This window comes from Phoca vitulina, unplaced genomic scaffold (assembly GCF_004348235.1).
Source record: "Phoca vitulina isolate PV1807 unplaced genomic scaffold, GSC_HSeal_1.0 scaffold52, whole genome shotgun sequence".
NCBI classification, from domain to species: Eukaryota; Metazoa; Chordata; class Mammalia; order Carnivora; family Phocidae; genus Phoca; species Phoca vitulina.
The window spans coordinates 1,558,117-1,576,235 of NW_022589755.1; the positions used below are offsets into that span (position 1 = coordinate 1,558,117).

The 18,119-nt window shown below is 41.8% G+C and overlaps 1 protein-coding gene and 1 pseudogene across 1 annotated transcript in view; one reads left to right on the forward strand and one right to left on the reverse strand.

The window, feature by feature from the left end:
* The first annotated feature begins 10,668 nt into the window (after positions 1 to 10,668).
* Positions 10,669 to 18,119, forward strand: part of DUXA (double homeobox A) — a 33,102-nt gene continuing 25,651 nt past the window's right edge. The window contains exons 1-4 of the mRNA XM_032388195.1: positions 10,669 to 10,832; positions 11,446 to 11,554; positions 12,180 to 12,325; positions 17,632 to 17,748. Coding sequence (XP_032244086.1) covers positions 10,689 to 10,832; positions 11,446 to 11,554; positions 12,180 to 12,325; positions 17,632 to 17,733 — 501 coding nt within the window. The 5' untranslated portion in view covers positions 10,669 to 10,688 and the 3' untranslated portion in view covers positions 17,734 to 17,748. The remainder of the gene's footprint in view (positions 10,833 to 11,445; positions 11,555 to 12,179; positions 12,326 to 17,631; positions 17,749 to 18,119) is intronic.
* On the reverse strand, positions 14,106 to 14,842 carry LOC116622406 (annotated as a pseudogene).

The window sequence follows — 18,119 nt, forward strand, 5'->3', positions numbered from 1 at the left end:
AAAAACCGACACCGGAAGTCCGCTTTCACAAATCGCACGCTCTCTTGGGCCTTATTTGGTCCAGGCCTTTTTCATAAAATGAATGAATTTCTGAGTCATGTAATTGGCCCAGATTACCAAAAAATGGATTTGCCATTTCTGTGAAGTGGGGAGAAGCAAATAGAGGAAGTTTAGAGGGAAACTCAGGACTCCAGTTTTGAACATTGTCAATTTGAAATGTCTCTGAGACCACAGGCACGTGTTAGGTAGGCATTTCAACCAATGACTGAACATTGGAAGAGAGTTCAGCCTTGGTAAAATAAAGGAAATTTTCAACTTTCCGTGTTTGTGGGCCCTGCTTTTTGGGCTCTCAGGGAAGCTATACTTTAGCATTTACCCAAGTCAAAATGACTTGGCAAAACATCAAAGCATGGGCTCTATTTCTGCCCCAAGCACACACTGCACATCTGCTTTGTTGAAAAAAATAACCGAAAAGGAACATTCTAAACACAAAGAAAAGAAAAGAAAAAAAAAACCCTCCTTGGTTCCCATTAGATTAAAGTCATACAGTTTTGCACATACTAAAAACATAAGACAAAGTCTGTAACTTTCTGGAATGCCCTTGGTCACGATGATTTGTGACTCCATGTAAAAACAAAAATATAACACTGTACCAAATGTTCCTTCCCCGGAGCACTCTCTTCTTTGTGAGTGCATACTGGTCAGCTGTCCTAACTTGAGCTTAAATAAAACTCTCTCTTTAAAATTTTAAAAAAGGTTTGTTCATTTTGTGTGGACCCTTCACCTATATTTCAAATCATCATACTAGGTAAGACCATCAGAGGAATGAGTGTAGACTGGAGAAGAGAATGGATGGAGCATGAATCCTGCACCAACTTGGCTTTGTTAATTGGTTGATGTCAAGAGACCAACAAACTCACATTATGGATTCTAATGTCCATCCAGAGGTACATTAAGCAATCTTAGAAGTCACCATTGGTGATTTTTTTTTCCATAACTGTGGAGCTGAGAGAATCAAATGCATCTTTGATGATTTGAGGATGCATACAGATTGAGAACTGGAATCAGGGAGTACAGAAATGCCCTTGAGTTAATATTTCTAAGATGTGAGAGAGTCATAGTGACAAGTTATTAATTAGGTCAAGGAATGAAGACTATATCAAGAGTTCTGCTGAGAACTAGTAAGATATATGTTTTATAAATATTTACATGTATACATCTTTTATAACTATATGGTGTATATATGTGTATTGCATATACATATGTAGGTACAATACGTATATGAGATTTATTTCAAGAAATTCACTTATATGATTGTGGGGCATGGCAAGTTTTACTCTATCCATAGGGTAGAGGGTAGGCTAGTGGGCTGGAAAGTCTCCAGACAAAGCTAATGCTGCAGTCTTGACACTGAATTTCTTCCTCTGGGAACTCTTACTTAAACCTTTAAGATCTTTTCACCGATTGGATAAGGCCCACCCACATTACCAAAATAAAATCCTTTGCTTAAAGCCAATCAATTGTAGATGTTGAGCATATCTATAAAATACCTTCACAGCAACACTAAATTAGAGTTTGGTCCAATAACTGGCTAGTATAGCCTACCTAAGTTTATACATAAAACTAGCCATCATATTCTACCTCTTGTCAACTTGGCACCCACATACATCTCCTTAAACCATACTTAATTTCCAAATAAAAACAGTAAAAAAGTCATACTTCTGCCTAACTAGATCAAATCTGGTATTGGCCCATTGCTAGGATGGACCATACTACATATAATGGACTTTATATGATGAATGCAATATGATCCGAATGAATCTATTGACCTAATGTTAAATTCTCTGACATTAGAAATTGTCCTCTGGTTGTGTAAGATAATATCCCTGTTCTCAGAAAATACAAACAAATATGAGACATGAAGTATGAAGCTCTTAAATGTTTCAGAAAAATATAAATTGATGGATAGCAGGACGGAAAAAGGATGAGTGATAGAGCAAATGTGACAAAAGTGTAACACAAATACGCTAGGAGGAAACATTGTTATCACCAGAGATGAGGAGTCAAAACCAAAACAAACAAACAAAACAAAAAACCCATACAAACAGACCTTGTTAAGATAACTTTTGGGGCACCTGGGTGGCTCAGTTGGTTAAGTGTCTGCCTTTGGCTCAGGTCATGATCCCAGGGTCCTGGGATGCAGCCCCGTGTTGGGCTCCCTGCTCAGCAGAAGGCCTGCTTCTCCCTCTCCCTCTGCTGCTCCCTCTGTTTGTGCTCTCTCTCTCTCACTCAAATAAATAAATAAAATCTTTTTTTTTAAAGATAACTTTTATATTCCTTTAGTCTCCCCATTTATTTTAGCTACTTTTGAAAAATTGCCTCTCTTTGTTCAACTTAATATATAAGCACTTAGGTTTTGTTACTTCTTTGGGTCTTCGTTTCCTAATGAAGCCTTGTGTATCAGGTAAAACTTACATTAAATAAATTTATAAGCTTCTCTCCTGTTAATTTTTTTTTTTTAAAGATTTTATTTATTTATCTGACAGAGAGAGACACAGCGAGAGAGGGAACACAAGCAGGGGGAGTGGGAGAGGGAGAAGCAGGCTTCCCACTGAGCAGGGAGCCTGATGCGGGGCTCCATCCCAGGACCCTGGGATCATGACCTGAGCCGAAGGGAGATGCTTAACCAACTGAGCCACCCAGGTACCCTATTTTGGTTGTATGTCTTATTCTTAATTATTTGTAGGACATTTTATATATTCCCAATATTCTTCACTTTAATTACACAGGTGATACATAATACTGTAGAAAAATCAGAAATTTTGATGAGTTTGAATTGCAAATGGAAAACAAAATAAAGGCAAGGATTCTTTGGAATATATGAGCCAGTCAAGATCAAGAACATTCATAAAACAACAGTCCTTTGGAAATTGTTGTCTATCATGTAAAGTAGCTTCTCTAAAATCTGCATTTTGTCCTGGGTCAGATACATTTCTGTTAAAATCATTTATATTTTAGGGGCACCTGGGTGGCTCAGTCAGTTAAGTGTCTGCCTTTGGTTCAGGTCATGATCCTGGAGTCCTGGGATCGAGCCCTGCATCAGGCTTCCTGCTCAGCTGGAAGTCTGCTTCTCTCTCTGCAGCCCCCCACCCTGCTCGTGCTCTCTCAAATAAATAAATAAAATCTTAACAAAAATCATTTATATTTTATTGGAAATTGGAAGCTCTAATGGAAAACTATTAGAATTTGTTTCCTTTTTTAAAAGATTTTATTTATTTATTAGAGAGAGAGCGCGTGCACGCGCACGAGCTGGGGGAGGGGCAGAGGGAGAAGATGACTCCCCACTGAGCAGAGAGCCCAAAGCCACTTGATCCAATCCTGGGACTCCAGGATCATGACTTGAGCCGAAAGCAGACTCTCAACCGACTGAATCACCCAGGCACCCCTAAAATTTATTTCAACATCTTATTTTCTTACTTATATTTCATGTGTACTAGTTTCTGAAATTCTAGCATTTCTGTTTCTTCATTATTTTCCTTACATGAGGAAAAGATTATTTAGTTAATTCTGAATTTGATGACAATTCTGCTTTAACAACGTTGATGTTGGATATTTGATCACTTTCGGTAGTTAGAATACATTTTTTCTAGTCGAACTTGCAACTGCTCCTTATAATTTTGATCCATTTTGCACTCATTTTTCTTTTCTTGAACATCGCACTGGTTGGCTTTTTAGATGCCACATATATTTTTAAATTTTTAGTATAAATTTAAAATATATATTTTAAAATAAATACAATATTTAATTGGAATAAGTATAATAACATAAATATTTAATTTATAATCATTAACAAATCATATAAGTTGTGATGTTTAAACTCAAATAGGTATACGTAAAAATATGTATCAGAAATAGAAATTAATAAACACAAACAGCAGAAAATTGTGCTCTAGGTTTCCAGACAAATTTGGTGGAAAAAATAGTGAAAAAGATTTAACATACAGAAGTGAATAACATACAACTTATTACTGTTTTACATGAATATAGTGTAAAAGTTTCCTGATAAGTATGTTATTGTCCTGATTAAAAAACTTTCAGGAAAGGTTTAATATTTGATCACATTTTATTTGTTAAAAGTCAAATATCTCATGTGGAGTGCCTAGGTGGCATAGTTGGTTAAGCGACTGACTCTTAGTTTTAGCTCAGGTCGGGATTTCAGGGTTGTGGGTTTGAGCCCCGAGTCGGGCTCTGCGCTGAGTGTGAGGTCAGCTTAAGATTCTCTCTCTCCTTCTGCCCCTCCCCCTCGCTCAAATAAATACATAAAAAAATCTTTCTAAAAACAAACAAACCAAAAAAAAATAAAAGTCAAATATCTCAATAAATAAAACTTGCATTACTTATCTAATTCTTTTTTAAAGTATTTTAAAATCACACAAACATATATGTGTAATAAAACAAAACTTTCCCTTTTACCCTGCAATACTGTGGATTACAGCTACAAACAATTACAAGAAGTTGTCAACTTCCATCAAGGCTGATTGATGGCCTCGAGAAGAAATTGCAAGGGAGAGACCTTTATGTTCATTGCACATGTAACCTCACCTGCAACTATTCCTGCCAGTGTAGGGTAGGATCTTGTTTTTATTTCCATTTTTTATATCTTATATACATGGACTTTTTGCAATTAATTTTTGTTTTTTTAAGTATTGCATTCAAAGATGATTTATATTGAACACAGAATTTTTTGCACCCCCTTAAATTGCTCCTGAGGTGAAAGCTTCACTTTCCACACCCTAATCCTGGCACTAATTAAAAGAACCCTTTTAATTTTCGTTTGTTTTTTATTTGTTTGTTGTTTTCTTTAAATAAGGTCTATGCCCAACGTGGGGCTTGAACTCATGACCCAAGGTCAAGAGTCACATGCTCTACAGACTGAGCCAGCCAGGTACCCCTAACCCCCAATAAGAACTCTTTAAATTTAATAAGAAAAGGTCACCACTTCAAAAGATAAGTGAAGAGCATTAAAAAAGGCAATTTAAAAAATGTATATAATAATCATTGATAAAACTGTGTGAATACGGTAGTACTCAGATATGTTCCTGTGATGGTTTAGGTGTACAGGTTAGTATAAATTATTAAATCTCTATTAATGGAAGAATAGGAGACTTACCTAGCCCTTCCTAGATTAAGAGGGTCTATGATTCTAAGAAGTGATTCAATTGGTAAAGATAAAACTTCAGAATCACTAAAGATTAAATAAACAGGAGGGGCCATCCAGGCTGATGATATAAAACCATCCTCGAGGCTGATTCCCAGTCTGATCCTTAGACTTCAGAACTCTCTTCCAACATGGCCCAAGACAACCCTCCAAACAGTAAGTTCCCCACACACCTGACTAAAGTTTCCATTTCATTGGTTTGAGGAGGAAATTGGACTAAAAACCTACTGGGCTTGTCAGAAGTTGTGGGAATTCCATTTTTAAACTTTGAAATAAGTGTACTAGGATTAGGGAAAACCAGTTTCTCTCACGTGAGATGAAAATATGCTGTTTTCTGAGTATTGAGCATTGGGGATTTCGGAAAGATACAGGCATTCAAGAACTAAACAAGATAGATTCTTGCTTCAGGAAGAAGAAAAGGGAGAGAGACACACTTAAAAAAGAAACCATGGGAGGTATGAGAAAGTTCAGAGACCAGAATATCTTTGGAACCAAAGAAGCTTCTAGATTTCTCTCTCCAGACTCAACTTTTCTCCTGAACTTTAGATTTGTCTATCTAACTTGTTTACTTGTCCCTAACCAGCATCTCAAACTCAACATGTCCCAAACTGGACCCTCCATGTTTCCACCCAAACTCTCCCTCCCTGAATTTATCCTCACTCAGGACATGCCAGGTGCCCAGGCCAAAAAAATCTAGGAAACATCCTCGACCCATTTTTCTCTTATGACCCACATCTAATCAGGCTGGAAATTTTGTTGGTTTTAACTTTCAAATATTTTAGGAATCTGACCATTTTTTTTGGTCCATCCCCACATGGCCCTGTGAGGCCCTATATAATCTGCTTTCTAACCCCCCATCTGAGGTCTAGGACCTCACCTGCTTATGCTTTATTTCCTCTTCTGCAGGCTGTGTAACCTTCTTGCTGTCTCTTCAATAGGCCAGGCGGGCTCCCACTGCTAGCCCAAGTTCCCGCAGTGTGCCTCTCTAAATGTCAACATGGCTCCTTCTCTCATTTGCTTCAAGTCTTTGCTCAAGTCATTTTCTCAGTGAGGTCTTCGCTAATTACTTCACTTGAAATTGTGATCTTACCCTGTGCATTCTCTCCTTTCCCTCCTTCCTTCTTTTTTTGCCATGGAAATATTTGCCATCTGACATACTATATATTTCAGTTGTTTGCTTTCTATCTCCTGACTCTCTGTGAGGTCAGGGCTATCTTGTCTGTTTTGTTCACAGTGCCTACGATAGGGTCTGGCTTTTTAATAGGCACTCTAGAAATATGTTTTTGAACAATTAAAATCCCCATAATTGCAAGCATCTGGCTTTATCTGATTTTCTAACTTTTGAACTGCAGTTTTCAATTATGATGTCTTTAGTTCCAGCAATTTTTCCCATTGTGTTTTGGCATTTTATTTAAGAAACTCTTTTCTATCTCAGTGTAACATAGGTTTTCTTGTACATAATCTTCCATTTACTGTTACACTTTACATGTCTTTAATTTGGCATTTTAAAATATACCGTATATTGTATGGCTCAACTTCATTTTTCTTCACACAGTAAGCCATTCTCTTTACCCAACACTATCCTTTCCCGCTGATTTTGGAGGCTATAGCCATCCCAAGTTCTCACATATAACAGGCTTTCTGTTCCTTGGCTTTCTATTTGGTTCCATTTGTCTACTTGTCTGTTTCTGCATGAGTACCATAGGAAAAAAATTTCTACTAATCTATTTCAACTGGATAATTAAATCTATCATCATGGGGCACCTGGGTGGCTCAGACGGTTAAGCGTCTGCCTTCGGCTCAGGTCATGATCCCAGGGTCCTGGGATCGAGCTCTGCGTTGGGCTCCCTGCTGAGCGGGGAGCCTGCTTCTCCCTCTCCCTCTGACTGCTGCTTCCCCTGCTTGTACACACTCTCTCTCTGTCAAAAATAAATAAAATCTTCAAAAAAATCTATTTTCTTTATCCTTTTTTTAACAAAATATATAATCTACTTTGTGGGCTTTTATTTTCCCCGTACATTTTAGGTTGCCCTCAAAATCCTGTTTGGTTCTTCTCAGAAAACACAGCCCTAGTCTCATCATAGAAAAATACCAGATAAACTCCAATGAGGTTCTACAAACTCTCTGCTCAGGACTCCTCAGAACTGTCCATATCATGAAAAACTAAGAAAGCCTGAGAAACTGTCAGAGCCAGCGGGAGCCTAAGGAGACATGATGACCCAATGTACCTTGAATAGCATCCTAGAACAGAAAAAGGATATCTGGTAAAAACTTTTTTGGTAAAAAACTTTAAAAATGTGAATAAAGTATGGACTTTATTTTATTTTATTTATTTATTTTTTTTAAAGATTGTATTTATTTATTTGACAGAGAGAGACACAGCGAGAGAGGGAACACAAGCAGGGGGAGTGGGAGAGGGAGCAGAATCCCTGCTGAGCAGGGAGCCCGATGTGGGGCTCGATCCCAGGACCCTGAGATCATGACCTGAGCCGAAGGCAGACGCTTAACGACTGAGCCACCCAGGTGCCCCTAGAGATTACTTTTTAAAAAGTACAGCGAACAATAGGGTATAGCGGGTGTGGAATACGTGGGAACTCCTCATACTATCTTTGTAACTTCTGTAAATCCAAACATCCTAAAATAAGGCTTACTTCAAATATCTTGCTGGTATTTTCGTTTGGAAATGCGGTTCCCTGTCGGTAGACATTTAAGATGTTCACTACTACCAATACTATGGCAGTGACTATCCATTTGCATTACCCAGATGTACATGTGTTGTCGGTTCCTCTAGGGTATAGACTCAGGAAGGGAATTATTACGCTGTAACTCTGTCTGGAACTTTGTGCCCCCCCAAACCCCCCACAACTCCCCAGTCAGAGATGAACTGGATCTTGATACTGCTCTCAAGGAGCCTTTAGCTTATTGGGCTAAAACATGCTCCTGGATTGATGAAAGAGATCTTACTGGGATGCCTGGGTGGCTCAGTCAGTTAAGCGTCTGCCTTTGGCTCAGGTCATGATCCCAGGGTCCTGGGATTGAGCCCCGCATTGGGCTTCTTCTCCCTTTGCCTGCCACTCCCTTTGCTTGTTCTCTCTCTCTCTGACAAATAAATAAAATCTTAAAAAAAAAAAAAAGATCTTACTCAGCTTTGATCTCTTTGCTTTCCTCCTTCCTTACCTTTCATCTTACTTCTGCTCTTCCTCATCTCTGCCTCCCAGCCCGGCCTCTAACTGTAGTGTCTTAGGAAGCCCTAATCTGCTTCTCTCTTCCCCCACTCCCTAGGGAGCTGGTCTGGGTTAGTTAGAAGCTCTACTACAGCTACTTAAGGGCTTTCCTTTAAGCTTTTTATTGTAAAGGGATTTTTCCTTCTAAGAATGGATAGTCAAGGACCTGTGCACAGAGAATAATGTAAGTGATGGTATAAGATGGGTGGGGTCCTGTGAGAGTTGTTTTTTTTTTTACCTAAGGCCAACCTCAGAGCCAATCACTTTGCCATCAGAAAAATTAATCACAGGGGCGCCTGGGTGGCTCAGTCGTTAAGTGTCTGCCTTCGGCTCAGGTCATGATCCCAGGGTCCTGGGATCGAGCCCCAAGTCGGGCTCCCTGCTCAGCGGGGAGCCTGCTTCTCCCTCTCCCTCTGATGCTCCCCCTGCTCATTTTCTCTCCCACGAGCTCTCAAATAAATATATAAAAATCTTAAAAAAAAAAAAAAAAGAAAAATTCTGTCGCAGACTATTTGGAGCATGGAGCATGGGCCTTAGACTGGAGAGTCAGGGAAGGACTCTGAGAAGATAATGCTCAAGCTGGAACCTGTTGTAAAGGAGCAAGTTAGTCCATCACCGTGGGAAGAGCATCACAGGAAGAGAGGAACAAGTACCAAGCTTGAAATAGGAGGAAGTTGGCCTGGTTGGGGGACAGAAAGAAGTTAGGTGTGGTGGCTGGAGGACACACCTATTTCAGGGTATCAGGCCAAGTAGGTCACTAGGTGATGATGTCAAAGATATAGGTAAGGGCCTGATCAACATGGTATGATTTAAGAGGAATTGTGGGTGATAGTAAAGTTAACTTTCCCCTTTCAGGGTGACTGGCTGGCTCAGTGGGGTAGAGCAGGTGACTCTGATATCAGTGTTGTGAGTTCAACCCCATGTTGGGTGTAGACATTACTTTAAAAAAAAAATTCAAAATCTAAAAAATAAATAAATAGCTGGGAGATGGGTATTAAGGAGCGCACGTGTGGTAATGAACACTGGATGTTATACACAAACAATCATGGATCACTACATCGAAAACTAATGATGTACTGTATGGTGATTAACATAACATAATAAAAAAATAAAAATAAAAAATAAGTAAATAAAAATACATACATAAAGTTAACCTTCCGCTTTCAGTGAAGTACAATAGACCAGGAGGTAGTAGACCTGTACGCAACTGAAGATTTAGGCTTTTAGGAGGGACATTCAAGGATGAAAGAGAAAAGCATCTTTATAGACTGGGAATCCAAATGAATTCTTTCACTTAAGGAATGTAATGAGTAGCCATAGTTAAGAGTTTTTACTGGATTTTCTTTTTGCATAAATGTGGAGTTGGACTTTCTTGAGAGTCACCTCAGAAATATTGCAAAACTGTATCGGAGACAAAGATTCAACTTGCTCTTTCCTATGAGGTGCCAATCAAAGCAACTCAGTACATTAAAGTCTCCTCTCTTTTTAAATTTTTTTTTAAAGATTTTATTTATTTTTTGACAGAGACACAGCAAAAGAGGGAACACAAGCAGGGGGAGTGGGAGAGGGAGAAGCAGGCTTCCTGCGGAGCAGGGAGCCCGATGTGGGCTCGATCCCAGGACCCTGGGATCATAACCCAAGCCGAAGGCAGATGCTTAACGACTGAGCCACCCAGGCGCCCCTAAAGTCTCCTCTCTTATGAATACAGCTGTTGTGCTTCCAACTGAACCTCTAGCAACCCTAGTAACTTTTCTTCTCATCTCAGTTCACTAAGTCTAATTTTGTTACAAAATTGTATGTTCCAAACAAATGCCCAGCCTTTCTGGATTTGGCTATTTCAAGGTGGTGTCCCATATCTAAAATCACATAATGTGGGGCACCTGGGTGGCTCAGTCGGTTAAGCGTCTGCCTTCAGCTCAGGTCATGATCCCAGGGTCCTGGGATTGAGCCCCATGTCTGGCTCCCTGCTCAGCGGGGAGCCTGCTTCTCCCTCTTCCTCTGCTGCTCCCCCTGCTTGTGCTCTCTCTCTCTCAAATAAATACATAAAATCTTAAAAAAAAACAACACAAAACACCCTTGTGTGTTTAAGGGCTTTATAACTGTGGCAGAGTTCTTTCCTGTTGGGTTCTGGTGGATTCCAAATGAAAAGAGGAAATCAGAGACTAGCTTGAGCCTGAAGTTTGAAATGTATAAGCTGGCCTATTAAATGCTTCCTCTTTCCTAATCTTTCCAAAGAGACCGTAACAATGAATCAGAGACGCAGCCGCACCAAATTCACAGAAGATCAATTGAAAATCCTCATCGAGGCATTTCACCAAAATCCTTACCCAGGTTATGCTACCAAACAAAGACTCGCTTTAGAAATCAACACTGATGAGTCCAGAATCCAGGTGAATTACAAATTCTGTATCTCCAAGACTAAAAGTAGAAAGGGAGGAGAGGAAACCGTTGATCAAGCACATGTTATGAGCCAGTCTGCTAAGGGCTTTGTGTGGAGTATCTTTTTTTTTTTTTTTTTTTGGTGGGCAGCAAAGCAAAGTTTATTGAGGGATAGTAAAGTTTATTGAGCAATAGTACAAAGCTCCTGAAGAGGGAGGGGACCAGAGAGGGTTGCCCTGGAGTATCCTGATTGACACCCAGAATGAACTCACAAGGATGTTGCTCTTTGTCTCACTTCACAAATGTGGGTACTGAGGATCAAAGAGGAAGGAAGTGTGTATGTACTCCTTCAGAGAAGAGGAAACGCTTGAGCTGGTTGTTAAATGCATAACTGCAGCATCTATTTATTAACTTAAAAACATTATTATAGTCATGTTGGGACCAGACTGTGAAGATGCTAAATGCCAATCCTTGACCTAAGACTTAGTCAGATGTGACAGGTATCAGTAACAATCCTGAGCTTTGATCTAATAAGAATCACACACACCCTTTGAAGAAAGGCAGTGATGAGGTTGAGATGACATAAACATACTTAATTCTCTCATTTTCTTTTCCTCACTTAAGATTTGGTTTCAGAATCGAAGAGCTAGGCACCAGTGCCAGAAAAAATCAGAACCCGATGAGGACTTAGAATCAAGTCAAGACCAAGCTCACTCTGAAGAGGAGATTCAAAGTAAATGGTCTGCTCCAGTCCGATTCCCCAGCAGAGCCTCTTGGGTGTCCAGTGCCTACGCTGGACCTAACTACTACTCTGAGTGGGAAAAGGATGTTCTCTCCTTGGACCTCCTGTTCAGGGTCTTCTGGTTCAGGGTTCAGCATGGAACCTGGATATTCTTCCCTGCATGGCTCGTGGATCTTCTTTTTTTTTTTTTTTTTAGATTTTGTTTATTCATTTGAGAGAGAGGGAGGGAGAGAGAGAGAGAGAGCATGAGAGTGGGGTGAGAGCCAGAGGGAGAAGCAGACTCCCTGAAGAGCAGGGAGCCTGATATGGGGCTTGATCCTGAGACTCCGGGGTCATGACCTGAGCCAAAGTCAGATGCTTAACCGACTGAGCCACCTAGGCGCCCCGGTTCATGGCCCTTCTGAGACTCTCCTCTGCTTACATTCTAACCTAACCATATACTGCATCTCCTCTAGAACCTTCTGCCTGGAATAAGCTGTGGCAAGGCCCTCTTAAGGAGAGGCAACAGGTTCCAAATTAGATGGGAGACAGAGTGGGACATGTTTGGGTTCCTTGTTTGAATATGTAAGCTGACCTCGGAAATGTCCCTTGACCCTCAGTCTCACATGTATCCCAGGTAGAGAAGACAGACGGTGTCGTACCAGCTACACTTCTTCACAATTACACACCCTCATCGAGGCATTTATGAACAACCCTTATCCTGGCATTGATACCAGAGAGCAACTTGCTAAAGAAATTGGCATTCCAGAGTCAAGAATCCAAGTAAGTGTTGAAGAATTCGACTGCTCCATCTCCTAGGGATGGAGATGTATGGGAAGGGGAGCCATGTGGACATGACAGGCACATTCCCACTCCAGGGTCTTTCCACAAGCTGTTCGCTTCATCTGGTAGGTTCTAACCCAGGTTCCCCCACAGCCAGCTCTCACCCCCTTTAGTTCTTCTTTGTTGTAGTCAATGTTTTATTTTTTGTCTTTTTTTTCATCTTTTCACTGCATTTATTACTAATACTAAAAATGTTTACGAAAAATTCATTCTCAGTTCTCCTGTGGCTCTCATCCCTCTTGCCCACATACCTGACCCATTTCCTCAGGACCAGTTCAAAACTGAACCTGTCCACTTCCATTTTCACAGAAAACAACCAGTGCAAGGGATGTAGCAGAAGGTTGGAAGAAGGCAACAGTATTATCCAGGTTCCACCCAAAGGCCAGCTGGGTGGAGAGTCACAGAATTCAGACAAAAGGGCTAGTGGCCTCACAGTGACATAGTCTAACGAAAGTGGGCTGGAGAGGAGATAGGGTAGCCCACCAGAGCCTTTAGTGAACACCTCAAAGGCTTGCATCAAACCCGGAAGAAACGATACCAGTAGAAAAATGGGGAGGACCAGGGAGGCAGTCTTCTGGAAAGTTCCACAACTCTCCCATGTTGGGAGGTGTGGAATGTCTAGAGGGCACCAAGAGCCTCACTCATTTTTGGCGGAAAAAAACCTCTAGCATTAGGAAGTCACGAAGATGCCACCCACATTGAGAAAGGCTACAAAGCGATGCACAATTTCACAAGCACAGCAATCACAGACCAGAGTGGTGGGGATCACCACTGACACAGAAACCACAAAATGCAAGGGCAAGGAGAGTGGCCTTTCAGGGGGAAACTCCACTAGTCATTCGAACTTGAGCCCAGGTCAGATGACCTGGTGAGTACCACAGAGGAGCTGGCAACCCTGGGGTGTCACATAAGAAGGACTCAAAACAAGCAGCTAAAGAAGGGAATGGTAGGAAACCGCGCCAGGGCTCTTAGGAATTGAGGGTAGTACTGGGGACAGGTGCACAAGCAACAGCACCAAAGAGGTTTCCTGTTCAGCAGTCAGTTGGCGAGGGGGAAGAGGGCCCAGGAGGCAGATGAGGGAGCAAAGATGGGGTCCTGAAAGCGAGTCTGGAGGCTGGATCAGAAGGAGTGCACACTGCACACCACTGATGAAACAACTCTGGACCCCAGGGGAGCAGTCAAGATGGCAAAGGAGTCAGGGGCCCTAAGTTTGTCTCATCCCTCAAATACAACTAGACAGTTATCAAATCATTCTGAACACCTGAGAAATGAGAGTTCTGAGGAAACAAATACTGCGAACTCTACAAGTAGGAAAGCAACCACCTTTTGGAAGGTAGTTGTTTTTGTTGTTTTTCCTTTTTCTTTCTTCTTTTCTGGACAAAATGATGAGGAGAAATTCATCCCACAAGAAAGAATAGGAGGTAGTACTAACAGCCAGGGATTTAATCAATATGGATATAAGTAAGTTGTCCGAACGAGAATTTAAAACAATGATTATAAAGATACTGGCTGGGCTTGAAAAAAGCATAGAAGATTCTAGAGAATCCCTTACTGTGGAAACAACTCTGAACCCCAAATGGGGGAGGTGGCAGATGCGGGTGGGTGTCACCGACAGAGGATGGTGGGGGAACAGCTTCACAGTAGCCATCACAGGGCCACAGGGAAATACATGGCCTTCAGGTCACGGAGGGCTCTTCCCAGCCTGGGTGGGAAGGCAGTCTCACGGAGGAGGTCCGTTGATGCCTCACTGGTAGAAGGCACAGAGGTCCTCATATCAACAGCGGCCCTTTTTGGCTAAGTGTCAGCATATAAGGCGGTTGGATTTGTCTTCCATAACCTGGAGTCCATCCTTGGGCAGGGAGATACTCTTCTTTTTTTTTTAAGATTTTATTTATTTATTTGACAGAGACACAGCGAGAGAGGGAACACAAGCAGGGGGAGTGGGAGAGGGAGAAGCAGGCTTCCCGCTGAGCAGGGAGCCCGATGCGGGACTCGATCCCAGGACCCTGGGACCATGACCTGAGCAGAAGGCAGACACTTAACGACTGAATCACCCAGGCGCCCCAGGGAGATATTCTTGATAAGAGACCAGCTTTTGAGCCTTTGAGAGTTTCTCTGCTCTTTGTGAAAGCCAGTCCCATGGCCTGGTCTGGGAAAAGGAGATTCAGCCTCAGTCACCCCTATCAACCACAACCATTTGGGCCACACCAGGGGCCTTGGCCTCCCTGATTTGGGCCTTTGCCCAGGGGAGGAGGTGGGAGACTCAGCAGTGGTAGAATCATTAGTCCCCTTGATTCTGGAGGACCTCTGTAAAGAGCTGACTTGGGGTCATCAGGCTTTCCACTGGCCAGGAGGCTACGTGGTCCAATGGGACTCCATCCTTCTCATCTCGTTTCTTCCCTCCTGCTCTGGCAGTGAGGGCTGCTGCTTCTGATTCTGCTTCTTCAGCTTCGGCATCATGGTTGTGGCAATGGCTACAGTGGGATTCGGAGGGCGGTGAGGAAGGGGCCCATTGGGGTTGTTTCCTGTTTGTTTTTTGAACAGCGCCTGGCACATGACAGTAAGAATTTGTTGAAGGAAGGAAGGAAGGAAGATTACATTGAGTACAAGCCAGACATTTGGCTAAAGTCTTTATAGCTATTGTATTTTTCAACCTTTCTAATTATCCCATGGGATTGGAATTATTTTGTCTACTTCAGAGATTTGACATGTAGATCAGAAATGTAGGGTCCTTTTGTAAAAAAAGATTTTACTTGGGAGAGTGCATAAGCAGGGGGAGCAACAGTGCAGAGGGAGAAGCAGGCTGCCTGCTGACCAAAGAGCCTGATGTGGGGCTCGATCCCAGCCCCTGGGATCATGACCTGAGCCGAAGGCAGAAGCTTAACTGACCGAGCCACCCAGGTGTCCCAGAAATGTAGGATCCCGATGGAGTATCATTCTGTCAGAGCAGTGTACTCTGTATGTGCATTTAAACCAGTGCTCCTTCCAGTAATCAGGAAATGAATGCACATCAGTGGGTGTGATGCTCCTTTCTCTCTCCTCTTTTCCTTTCTCCTTCTGTGTCTTTCATGTTGCATTCATACCAAGCGCCTACGGTGTGCTAGGAACAGTCCTACCTAGTGAGATATTCATAAAGAAGAACAGAATCTTGGAAAATAATAAGGGAGATGGGCAAATAAACTGACAATTTCGATGGTGTGATTAAATCACACAAATTTACCTTCTAGACAAATATGAGTGAACAAATGTGTTTGGTATCAACAGGGAAGCCGATGTGTCTGGTCAGAAATAGTTTCACAGAGGAAAAGTTGATCCGAGGCTTGCAAAGCAGGGGGAAATTCCCCGGGGGAAGACCAGAATAGTGGGGGTTAATAAGGGCAGCATTTGCGGCAGACTGGATCCCTAACAGCAGTCCTGTGGCTTCCAGAAAATTGTAAATTTGTCTATGGGCTGGTGAACCAAGGTGTCATAAAGATACTTAAGGAAGCCTCAAGTCTGAACCAGCTGTTTGTAGCCAGTTAAGATGGTGGACACAAAACCCAAATATAAAATCATTCATTATCCTGAGAGCTGTGAAAGGGGGCCCATCTCTCATTAATCCCTGTATGCTGAGCCGAGCTCAGAGGTCTTGAAGTGGATTACACACTTGGAAAATGGAAAATGGAAAATGCTTGCTAGAAGAGTTTATATTTTATCCTTTGGGTGGTAGAGACATGCTTGAAGAATTAAGGCAGAGGAGAAAGCATGCTACGGTTACAGTTTGAAATAGCTCCTCTTCCCACAGAGTGAAGAATGGATTTAATGATGGAGACAGGAAATAAGTTTGACAATCAGTGAAAAGCCAAGGAGGCTGAAACGTGGAAATGAGTGTTTAAGAGACAGCACAGACATAGACTGACAGCATATCACAGACGGGGTGTGGGGGACAAGGATGGCATGGGGAGGGAAAGAGATGAGACAAACGGGAAGATATGGTGGGTTTAGCTTGGATGGCTGGCTGATATTGGTGTTATCCAGCAGGAGGATTGGGTTCTAGAAGACGATAGGGAGTTCCCCCAGGGTTGGAGGTGTCTGTCTGAGATACCTAAGAATGGATATCTAAGAGGCAGCTTTCAAAGACTCCAAAGCTCTGGGGAGGAGAGGATGGGTCCCAGTGAAGGCTGAGAGATTTTATAGAGAAGATGGATATAAATGGCAGACTGACTTTTGAGTAAATGGTTTGGTGTGATTCTAAAAGAGTGTGAGTTGAGAGAGAAGAAAACAGGAGTCAGTGGTGAAATACAAAGCGAATCATGTCCTAATATAGCCATTCCATATTCTTTGGGCTAGTTTTCTCCTTAGAATTCAAAGCTGAATATATTTTTCCTTAAGATAAAGATATGGATAGGTGCAGAAATGAGAAATCTCTGAATAACTTTGTCAACGGGGGACTAATTCTTGTAGATATCACAAGCATGGCAGATGGAGAAAGGGATTTATGATTTGGGTGTAGACGCCATATACAGGGCTGGATATGTGCAGGTCTTCCAAAACCAGCATTCATCTGCAGAGCGGTCTGTTCCTTCAGGAAGGACGTGAAAGTTTCAGTGACATAATGTGGCTTTTCCAAAGCCTGGTTTTTGAACTCTAGACCTGTGCTTTATTCTCCTCCTCTGTGAAAACCAAAAGTAGCAGCTGTGGAATGTGAATCTGTGTGTGTGTGTGTGTAATATATAAATCTATGTATTTTTCTAAAGTTATATTATTATTATAAATTATGTATGCATATATTTAACATGTGTCTAACGTGCATATATGTGTGTAATTTATGGGCAGAGGCTAGGGGTAGCAATCAAGTATGTATTGTGGGATGAAAAATATTTTCCTAGACAGATATACTCTCCTGGGTCATGGAAGAAAAATAGGCATTTTTGAGAGGAAGGAAAAAAGATGGGAAAGGAATTCCAGGCAGAGGGAAGAGCTTCAATCTAGGCACGTTAGGGAAAACCCAGCAATGGTAATGAGGGGATCATGGGGAGTTGAGGATATGAAACCCATCATGAAGGTACTAGGTGTGTGGTTCAGAATTTTGGGCTTTATCTCCAGACCCAACAGACTTTCCTGGATGTCATATGGAATGTCAGTGATTTTGAAATTAAGCCTAAAACAAATCATCTTACTCTTCCTTCTGCCTTATGAAAAAAGCAATGGTGAAGTTTTCATGACATCACTTGTTTTAATTAATTATCAATGTTTTACCTACTTAGATTTGGTTTCAAAATCGGAGATCCAGATTCCATGTCCAGAGAAAAAGAGAACCTGATGATCAAGACTCAGAACAGAGACAAGACCAGGAACAGGATCTCTGAATGAGAGAGTTCAAGGTAATCACCCTGTTGTTCTCATTTTGGCTCACAAGCAGAGCCTCCTGACTGTCCAGTCCTTCCACATGGTGGAGTCAACTCCAACTATCTCTTGGGAAGTAGAAGATATTCCTACTCAAGTGTCTTCTCAGGTTCCATGGAGTAAGGGGGTTGGTTATAGTCTCTGAAGGCTCTTCCCAAGTCAGGGGTCCCCCCAAGGAATTCCACTGGCCACTTTTCCAGCCGGAGTCCAGATGCCCCAGTAGAATGTGCATTTTGTTCACTGATGTCTTCTCAGTGCCTGGTACATAGTAAACAATCAGTAAATTTTGTGGAAGGTATGGTTGACTTAATGGAAGAATCAATCCTTAGGTGTGTTCTGCCAGGGGCCG